This window comes from Aulostomus chinensis, chromosome 6 (genome assembly GCF_037954235.1).
Source record: "Aulostomus chinensis isolate RoL2024-O1b breed Wild chromosome 6, RoL_Achi_v1.0, whole genome shotgun sequence".
Lineage (NCBI taxonomy): Eukaryota > Metazoa > Chordata > Actinopteri > Syngnathiformes > Aulostomidae > Aulostomus > Aulostomus chinensis.
In genome coordinates this window covers 9,763,018-9,773,533 of record NC_141325.1, presented here as the reverse complement: position 1 = coordinate 9,773,533, position 10,516 = coordinate 9,763,018, and the positions used below count along the sequence as shown (strand labels likewise).

At 43.8% G+C, this 10,516-nt stretch overlaps 1 protein-coding gene across 2 annotated transcripts; it reads right to left on the bottom strand.

The window, feature by feature from the left end:
• Positions 1 to 2,297: 2,297 nt before the first annotated feature.
• selenop (selenoprotein P) lies at positions 2,298 to 5,582 on the bottom strand. Of its 2 annotated transcripts, none has more exons than XM_086206355.1 (5): positions 5,433 to 5,582; positions 4,640 to 4,870; positions 4,123 to 4,335; positions 3,904 to 4,021; positions 2,298 to 3,813 (listed from the first exon to the last, which is right to left on the bottom strand). In XM_086206355.1, the coding sequence occupies exons 2-5, from the start codon at positions 4,840 to 4,842 to the stop codon at positions 3,475 to 3,477; spliced, it is 873 nt and encodes a 290-aa protein (XP_086062481.1). In that variant the 5' UTR covers positions 4,843 to 4,870; positions 5,433 to 5,582; the 3' UTR covers positions 2,298 to 3,474. The 2 variants fall into 2 exon arrangements, with proteins under 2 accessions (XP_086062481.1, XP_086062482.1); XM_086206356.1 differs by having other exon boundaries at positions 4,640 to 4,873; positions 5,433 to 5,513.
• Between the last annotated feature and the right edge of the window lie 4,934 nt (positions 5,583 to 10,516).

The following is a 10,516-nucleotide window of genomic DNA, read 5'->3' as shown; positions in this document are numbered from 1 at the left end:
ATGAGTAATGTGTGCGCTGTTATTCTCTTGCATGTGTCATAAACATGTGCAGCTGTTTCTACATGTGGGAACAGCTGCATGGCGGTCAACAACGAAATGAATCAAAAGGTGAATTTGCTTTTATTAATTAAGAATCCTTTGTGGTGCCTCCACACGTCCCTCCTTGTGTAATTGTGTATATTGAAAGCACAGCCCTGCTGGGCCGTTGTCTGTTGGTGGCTGAAGTCCGAGAACCAGCTGTGATCATCGATGATTTGATGTTGTTCTCTAGCAGCGAAAGCCTTTTTGGTGTCATATGTGTGATCAATAAGCTTTCAACCAGTTTCACTAGAGTACATATGTCACGTATGTAGTCAATCTGAATCATCTTCTGCTTTTCTTTCTTATCTTGGAAAAAACTGACCCGCCAATCAATTATCAAACGTTATTGTTAGAAATACCCAAGTTATTTAACAAGGCTTGAAGGGAGCTTTTGAGATCATGTCACTGATAACAATTCCCAGCATTATCTTTCGTGAATCCAATTTGAAATGTAACCTGGCGAACTAGGCTCACATGACCTCTTTTACTGGGCCGTAAACACCAGCGGGATACTGCACTAGAGAGGGCCGATCAGAGGCAGGAAAGGATGTTAATGCACAAAATGTACAGACTACTGTGGTCTGATAACTACAAATAGATCAGCCTACACTCTGTGTGTGTGTGTGTGTGTGTGTGTGTGTGTGTGTGTGTGTGTGGTGGTTGTAGGATTGAGAATGCGGACTTGTTTGTGAGCAACAGAGAGGCACTGTGTGAATGAGTTCGCTATACGAGTGAGGGGAGAGGAAAGGGCTGCAGAAACTGTTGCACATCTGGGCGAAAGCTTATTGGACAATTAAGACAGAGGCTGTGTACTGCACTGCTCTGTGTGAGGCTGATTGAATCAGTGAGACAGCCACTCACAGTTCTTCCTCTCAGGACATTGCAGGTAATTACCCATAAGTCACTGTTCCCCTGTATTGGATCTTCAGTCCAATTACGCCCACACAAGCAGTCCAACTTGGCCTCATTTATTACCTCCCGTTGCTTGTTGACCTTTTCAGAAACACAGTCCGTCAGGCAATTCAGATACATTACACCAAGCCCAGGGTGCTGTGCTTAAGACCTGAAGACGATTCTGCAGGTTTTTTAGCTCAGCACTCACATAATTACATCTCTAATAGCACAATAAATGAGCATAAGATGTTCCTCTTGGTGGTGAATCATATGTTAATGCTACTTACATTCAAGGCCATTGTAAACATAGAAAAATCAAAACCTAAACCCGTAATGTGCTGTCTGACTCAAATAAATCGATGTTTAACATGTTCCTTGTCTATCATTGGCACTATTACTTCCTATGATGCCATATAAGTTAAAATTAGCGACGTTTAAGGGAAATACACGAAGCATACAGTCTTACATGTGGTGGCATACAAATAAACATTGAATTAAATGAACTCTATAGTCTTAGTCGCTGTCCTAAAACTTGTTGTTTAAGAAATGTAAAATGAAGAATTTGAATTTGTGTGTTTTTCTTGGTAAAAAAAAATCATAAATAGAGCAAGACAAGATTATTGTCCTCCAGCTGAGATTTGAGTAGCTTTGAGTGGAAAAATCAAAAAAAGATAAGGTAAACCTTCCCACTCAAGTGAAGAATAAAACCTGCAAAAACAAAACAAACAGAATTGAACTGTTGCTTTTGAGCTTTCACGGGTGTTTGATAAATCTTTAGCGCCATCTGCTGACAATGTGGAGCAAAGGAGTGCCAAATCTCTTGGAAAATGCAGTTTTATGTGATTTAAAGACAAAAAGATCCAAACTGTACTGAAGTTAATCGGATCATGAGTGAGGAAGAAATGCAGCTCACAGGAAGTCACACATGCAAGACAGTTGCCAGAGAAAAACATTCACTGTGTAAGCCCCGTCCCATCAGAAACATGTTTTGTTTTTGATGGCTACAGCTGAACGTTCGAGATTCACTCCAGTGTGACATCCGAAGGCTGTTTTCACATTAATTGATGAAAGATAACTTTTATTTTCTGTATCACTGAAGATCTGATTCGAAGAGGCGGACCCTCGAGCATGAGATGTGAAATGACATCTTTTTTTCTCATTTTTAATGAAGATGAAAAAAGTAAGTGGCGGGTTTTGTGCCAAAAAAAACAACCTGTCAGACACGCGTTCAAGTTTTTTTGTGTGCTCCGATACACGTGTGACTGTTATGATTCATTTTTCAGTTCATGACAAAAACACACACACACACACACGTGCAAAAATGGCAGTTCAATCAACTTTATTCCACTGGTTTTACAACTCAACACACAATACATTCCTCTGTGCAAGCATCAGATTTCATGGTGACCGTTATCTTCCCACAGAAATCATCATTAATTACAGAGTGTATTCCCGCAGTCACTCACTCTCCCGTTTCCCTTTGCCTTTTCCAACAACAATACAACTTTGGATTTTTCATTACACTTCGTATAAACGTGCGAATTTTACAACTGACATTACACATCAATTGATTAAAAAAAAAGAAAATGGAAACGTGCATGCCCGGAGAACGTACCAAAAACACACCTGAGCTTACAAGTGCAAGACAAAAAGAGAAGTAGCTCTAACGTATAGAAGTTACTGGCGTTATGTGCTCAAGAAAAATGATCAAAAGCGTGTGACAAACATGGCACATTTTTTCTCGCTAGATCTTTGTCCCTACATGGGCCAGTGCGTTTAAGTCACTCACTCATGGGACACTGAACTTTGATTATCATATTCCTAAACAGCTACCTCCCCTCTCTCCTGCCGAACTTCATCCAGACGCCACTAGAACGTAGTTTCTGCGCCTGATTTCATAAAGGATGGAGAGATCCGAACAGAGGAAACCGTTTATGAACACGACAAACACATGCACTCCTGGGAAAGGATGTAAGAAGCCGCTGGCAGACGTGGTGAGGCAGGTTCAACTCTAATATTCTCTGATTTGATCTTATATGAGTGGTGTTAGGACTCTACCTCTGCTCATCTCACACCTGCTGTCAGTGACCGCCGCCCCCTCTCCCAGGGTAACACTGCTGATGAGCGCCTCCTCCTGGTGTTGATGGCTGGTATTAATATGAGCTTGATATCGAAACCAGCTTACTGCGGCTCTCATCCTCAGCTCTCAACACCTGGGGGTCAGGCTCACTGGGCTGGCTGAGGCTGCTGTCATTCAGCAGGAGGTGGGCGTCACTGTCAGGTTTCCCTAACATTATTGGCTGCGTCACCCATCAGTGCGTGTCACTGTCAGGAGGAGGGCAGCACCCCCTCACAGTGTCAGAGACCGATTGGCTGCTCACTCACTGCATCTCCAAACAGCCTTCGTCAGTGTCAGCATCAGCTGGCCTTAAGAGAGGCCTCGCCGTTAGAGAGGACTGTCCTCTCTCAGCTGTACTTTGACTTTCAGCTCAATTTTGTTCAAGGCCGACGCATCACAGGAGCGCCTTGTGCCTCCTGTGGCATGTGGTGCACGTGCACTGCCTGCTGAGATAACACGCTATCCTGCACAAACACCTGTTGTCCAACACCTTGCTGACTTTGGCTGTCAGGATTTCCATGGTGATGGTGATGGTGATGGTCATGGCCATGGTCGAAACCACGTGGCCGAAGCCCCACGCGGTCGCCATGCTCATGACCATGGTGGTGCCCGTGATGGTGACCATGACCGTGTCTGGTGTCTCCCTCTGCTGCTGGAGCGCCGTTTGCATCAGGTTGGATCTCTGCTTCCTGTTTACACTCTTCAGGAATCTCAGCGCTCTGTGAGAAGTGACCAACATGTTAGCAGAACAGAACTATGGTTCTCTCAAATTCGTGCGTACCTTTGCAGCTGTGGATGTTCTGTAATACCTCATGCGCGCAGTGGCCACATAAGCGCTTGCAGTAGGTGTCTTTGATGGCATTTTCAACATGACCATGATCAATGATGGAATACGGCAGTGAGATGTGGTGGGTGAGACGGCCACACCTGATGGTGAGGAAGCAGAAAACCGTTATGAGGTGAAGTGCATACGGCTAGTGAGCTGGTAAAGGAATAGTTCATCAATCCTTAAACTCCTGAGAACGAACCTATCATAAATGAAAAAGTCGTCTTTCTCTCCATTCAGGATCTGCCAGACATCAGGCTGTTGCTCGTCCTGTTTGTAGAGTGTGATGTTCCCAGTCATCCTCTGTGCCAGCATGGTGTGGAGGCGCTGTGCGTGCACCCCCTGGTGGTTAATGACCATGTAGATCACATCCTGCAGACCCTGATCCTTCAGCTTCTGGCGCAGGCTGTCCATTCTGCACAGAGGAGGGAAATCACAATAATGAGTTAAAAAATCAGGTACCAAGTTGTCCCGACAAACAAATGTTTGTACTTCCAGAGCCTTGTTGGAGTTGCCTGTGCCTTCCTGGCAGCTTTGCAGGCTGAATATTTGTTACATCTACCTTTTATTTGCCATTTCCTGGTACTCTTTGGCAAACCAGGCAGTGTGACTGTGATGCTTGACACAGATTTAGGATTTGTAGGTGATGCAAAAACACTTTTTTTTTCTTGGATTCATATGGGCTAAGAGATCACGTCTCACACTTATCAGGCACAAACCTGGACGCCTGCACCAAGCAGAACAATCAGCTGGCCTGGAAAAGGGCCACCACCGTCACCCGGCCCATCGCACCCTTCATGGGCTCCTGGTCTCCTATCCTCCAGTCTGGCGGTAGCTGACAGCGGAGCCCATCCCCCTCATTCTCTGCCCCGCCCCCATGGAGCAGGCAGAGAGTGAGAAGTAGGCTGAGGGACGCCCACATCCCTGCTGTGCCTCCTCACTGCCCCAGTCTGCTGATCACAAGGGGAGAAGGTGGTGGTGGTTGGGGGGGGGGGGGTCACAACGTGACAGAGGAGACAGGGTGGGGAGAACATCAGAGAGCAGTCAGCTTTTGCAGTCAAATGATTGTACAAAAGGTCAGGATGGGGTTATCTGTTTTTCACTGTCCAAATAATCCAAATTCCATGTTATCTGTTTTTTATTGTCCTAATAATCACTAATAACCTTCCACAGTGTTGCATCTTTTCTTTGGTGCCAGTAATTGAAACAGTTCAACACAAATAATGCACCAAACATGACTGTATCTGCTCTGTGCGTGTGTACTTTTACACAAGTGCGCATTCACTGATAGGCATAGAAACACACGTACAAAAAAGACAAAGCATAAACCTGAACTAGCAGAGAGTTTGGAGAGATTGTGGAGTTCAAATTTATCACCTCTAAATACACTGCATTGCATTCTGAATTACACTTTTATGCAAAGGCTTAACATTTCTCTGTGAATTTATTTTTCACTTTTGCTAGAAAATAGGTGTGAGGTTTTTACAAGTAATTCACAGTTCTATCACTTACCCTGTAGTCGAAAAGTTCCCTGTGTTCGGCTCTGTGTTGCTGCAGCTTCTTGAACAAAAACAAGTCTCTTCCTCTACCACCCCCCCCTTTTTATACCCCGTCTGTTTTTCCTATCAGAAAGGAGGACAAAGTTCAGACGGAGCTGTTTGCTGATGCCTACACTTTATTTGACTTTAAAAAGTCATTAAAATCCTCCTCGTCAACAGTATACAAATGTGTTTCAAAAGGGCAATTGGATATTAGCTTTTGGACGTTTGACATATTAAAACTAAACAGGGATTGAGAGGTAACAGCGCTGTTGTCTTGTAGGTTTAAGTCAGCTCTAGATAAGGTGCACGTATTTGCAATGTAATTAAATGAATACATTCACACTGTAACATAAAGTCTGCTAAAACACTGAGAACATTAAGTAATTTGGTTTCGAGAGGGGAAGCGAAGAAGGACAGAGGGTGGGACTCTGGTCTGTGTCCAACATTTTTCTGAGAAGTCCTCAGATACACAACAACTCCACACACCCTTGTGGTGTCAGTGTTTCTGAGAGTGTGTTATACAGATGAGCATTCACAAGGAGCGACAGAGGACCACATTAAGTCGAGTTGTATTTGCCACTAACATGGACAGTCAAATGGGTGAATGTTATTCATATTCTTATACTCCAACTAAAACAAAATTCATGTAGAGGTTAGCGGTATCTTGGTCGGGGGTGAGAGGGGGATTGCTGCGGTAACACTGCATTCATTGTGTGCAAGACACAATTAACAGCAACAATGAACTGTTAATTATAAAATAAAATTTAAAAAAAGACTCAAAGTCCAACCTGCTAGGTGATGTTGCCTGCATGCAGAAATAGGTCGTGCAGTTAAAGCGTTGTTAGGTGATAACTGAGGTCAAAGCTCGGTGCTGCTGAATTTGCTGACACGTCATTTGAGGAACAAACAAAAAATGGATTAAACGCACGCATTACACATGAACATACACACAGTTATCGTGATATGATGCAGTAGCAGTAAGAGAGGTTTTCAAAAGGCAGTATTTTAGTGAAATACAGCATTATATAGTCACTACTTATTGTTTTTTGAATGGTTCTTCCACCTTGATACTGCAGAAGGACCAGGATCCGTTTTAAAGGTTTATTCCATCCAAATTCTCTCTCTTTTTTTTTTTTTTTTAGGGCTCAAGCTCATTTTTCTTGTCATTCCTATCTGAAATGTTTTACAAAAAGTAGAACAAGACTATAGTCTCTCTGGGGTCACACTGCAATACATAATAAACAGTGAAATAAAGGAAACAATCAAAACAAGAACAATGACCAAATCAACAGCAGTTCACACTGCTACTGATAACTGCTGGAGCAGAAGTTTGAAAAAGTTAATGCGCTGAGGTGCATACAGAAATTTTCCCGACAGCAGCGGTGATGACAAGTCAGAGCCGTCACATGAGGGTCACCGGTGTAAGCAACGAAATGAGTGAAATGTCCCGGGCTTAATGTTTAGACTTTAATGTCAGAGTTTTAACTTTGATCTTTGACTTTAATATCAGAAATTTTGAATGCCTGAAAATAGAAATGATCCATCTTTTGGGGCATGTGAAAAAACACACACACACACACACACACACACACACACACACACACACACACACACAGTGTAGGCTGATAGTTAACATAGGAACAAATGTAGATGAAGCTGTGGTGCAGCTGAGGCAAAATGTCGCATGTATGTGGGAGCAAATGTGTGTAAACACCCCTGACCTGTGCGTGAGGTGTTTTATCTGTGCTGGAGGTGCCAGGAGATGCAACAGGGAATAAAATGTGGCCTAGAACCCCCAGCAGAAACTGGTTAACTCCTGAACAAAGCGTAACTCATTGACAGGGCACCAGGCACATACCCCTTGATCATGAGGGTACAACGACCTGCGAGGGCATCACGTTTATGCCCCAGGTGGTTGTAAGATACTGTTGCATTGCAGGAATGGCGTGATTTACTAACCGCGGCGATGGTTAATATTCAAGCTTGTGTCGTCTGACTTACTGACTTATTGAAGCTTGCAGTGCCTACAAAAACACCATGACTGCAGGATTGTGTAATCTTGAGACGCTGTGTCTGTTTTACTATCTATATTAAGTTATCGTGAACAGTCTCAAGACAATACTATGGTGATTCATAACACAATCACGCAAACTACAAGATACATACATGTAGTAGTAAGCCATGGTCATGTTAGTTCCTACATACTTTGAGCTACACAAACTGCAAATATCAAATGTTCATTTCAGGACGTGATGGGAATTTGCTTTCCAGATTTCTATCTTTTGTTCTTTTAAGATTGTGAGCTTTGATTTACAATGGACATCAATGGAGAAATGTAAATCCCCCAAAGTCTCAGGTTATCAACTCCTTCATACTTGCAGCGACAGAAACCACTCAAATACCAGCCCTCTCAAAAAGTTTTTATTTACATGATGGGAAGTTTCTTCTTAAGCTGTCTTCCGGAGTTGAGCACTTAGCACTTAGACAAAAGGTTCCCTCATTACAGTACAAACAGCTCTTATTTATCATCCACTTTGGATTGGTGATGTCAGCACCTTGAGTGGGTTTTGTGAGTAGAGTTTTTGTTGAAATCATTCTCCAAGAAAAATGAAATTCCCTCACATGAAAATTTCTGGCAATCACCACGAGTAAACTTGAGAGCCAGACTTTTCAGACATACGTGTGTGTGCACATACATACATGTTCATTGATACACACATAAATTACAATAATAATATAGACATAGGCTGCACGGTGGTGCAGTGGTCAGCACTGTGGCCTCACAGCAAGAAGGTTTCGGGTTCGAGTCCCAGCTCGGGTGCGGGATTTTTCTGTGTGGAGTCTCCATGTTCTCCCTGTTCCTGTGTGGGTCCTCTCTGGTACTCCAGCTTCCTCCCACCGTCCAAAGACATCAAGAGGGGACGAGGCTGATTGATACTCTAAATCAGGGGTGTCCAAACTGGTCCTGTAAGGGCCGGTGTGGCTGCAGGTTTTCATTCCACCCGAGCAAAAGCAACACCTGATTCTACTTAAATCAACTAAGCTGTGTCCACACTGCTCATTTGTTGGATCAGGTGTTGCTTTTGCTCGGTTGGAATGAAAACCTGCAGCTACACCGGCCCTTACTGGACCAGTTTAGACACCCCTGCTCTAAATTGACCTTAGGTGTGACTGTGAGTGTGAATGGTTGTCTGTCTCTGTGTGTTGGCCCTGCGATGGACTGGTGACCTGTCCAGGGTGAACCCCGCCTCTCGCCCGTAGATGCTGGGGTAGGCTCCAGCCCCCCCGCGACCCTTACTAGTAAGGAATAAGCGGAAGATGACGATGGATAGAGACATATAAACATATGTATATACACAAATATATATGTATACATGCTATGTGAATACATGTTTATAAACATATATACGTACATATAATCATGTATACTGTATAAAACTATAAACACACACACACACACACACACATATATATATATATATATATATATATACACATAAATATACATGTATATATAATATATAGGCTGCATGGTGGTTAGCACTGTGGCCTCACAGCAAGAAGGTTCCGGGTTTGAGTCCCGGCTCCATCACAGGATCTTTCTGTGTGGAGTCTGCATGTTCTCCCTGTTCCTGTGTGGGTTCTCTCTGGTACTCCAGCTTCCTCCCACAGTCCAAGGACATCAAGAGGGGACGAGGCTGATTGATACTCTAAATTGACTGTAGGTATGACTGTGAGTGTGAATGGTTGTCTGTCTCTATGTGTTGGCCCTGTGATGGACTGGTGACCTGTCCAGGGTGAACCCTGCCTCTCACCTGAAAGTTGAGCTGGGATAGGCTCCAGCCCCCCCCCCCCCCCCCCCCGAAAAACTTCCTTTTAACAGGCAGGAACATCGAGCAGATCCAGGCTCAATGGGGACGGCCTTCTGCTTTGTTGGGGGGAAAGAGAGCAGGAGAGCAGGGCAGAGACAAAGACAGATAATGGAGGAAGACATTTATGCAGAAGGAAAGAGGGGGACAGAGATAAAGAGAGAGAGAAAGGGAAGAGACTGATGGACAGACGGGGACGTGAGCAGGTGGTGCTACGGGTGGCAGCTTGAGCCTCTTCAGGTATGTAGCCTCCTCCAGCAGCACCCGGGATCTGGGATGAGGGGAGCCCGAAGGCTTCGGAGAAGAAGGTGAGTTAGTAACATGTATGAGTATGATTTATGTATGACACATATAGGAGGACAGAGAGGAGTCGAGAGAAGCCCAGAGTATAGAGTACCATTCTCTCTCAAGGTGATCCCAACCTTGTTTATATTCTCCCTCTTGTCTCCTTTGGTGTCCACTAGATGTCACACTCAGATCAGAAGCACACCAAATCTTCTGTCTTCGTCAAAATAACTGTTGTACATTTACTGAACAAAAGGGGGCAGCAAATACATAATCTGTGAGTCTGGAGTAAGGCATCGTAGTATGAAATATGAATAGTACCTGTGTGTGTGTGTGTGTGTGTGGGTGGGTGGTATTAGATCCCAACCATCCTTTGGGACAGACCTGAGATCCCAAACCAGTTACTAAGGGATGGTATGTGTCTTGATATTGAGTCAGTATGGATTTGCAGGGGGGTTTGTTCACGCCCAGGAAATGAATATAACCTCATGAAAATATTACAAAACTGTTGCAAATGACTTTGAGTCTGTCTTGTGTCGCTCTGGGTAGAACAGCAATATGGAACAGGCTCCATTTGTCAAAAATATAGTTCCTTTTTTTTAGTGTGAAAGATTCACACATGAACCTTCCCAGGTTGTCTCGGCTGGCAGGTTGTCTGTCTCAAATGAAATAGTCCATGTTCACCAAGAGACATCCGACTGACAAATAAAGAATGGAAAAATGCAGTCATTGATTTATGGTTGTTGCTTTTCTCAGCTGTCTCCATGGTCAAAGTCAATGGCAAACAAACACCCCCATACACACACTTTTTCATTCATCCATTGCTTTATTCTGCAGAACCATTCACATTCCAACAAAAAAGGACAATAAACACAATATGAAATAAATCTCGAGCTTGGTT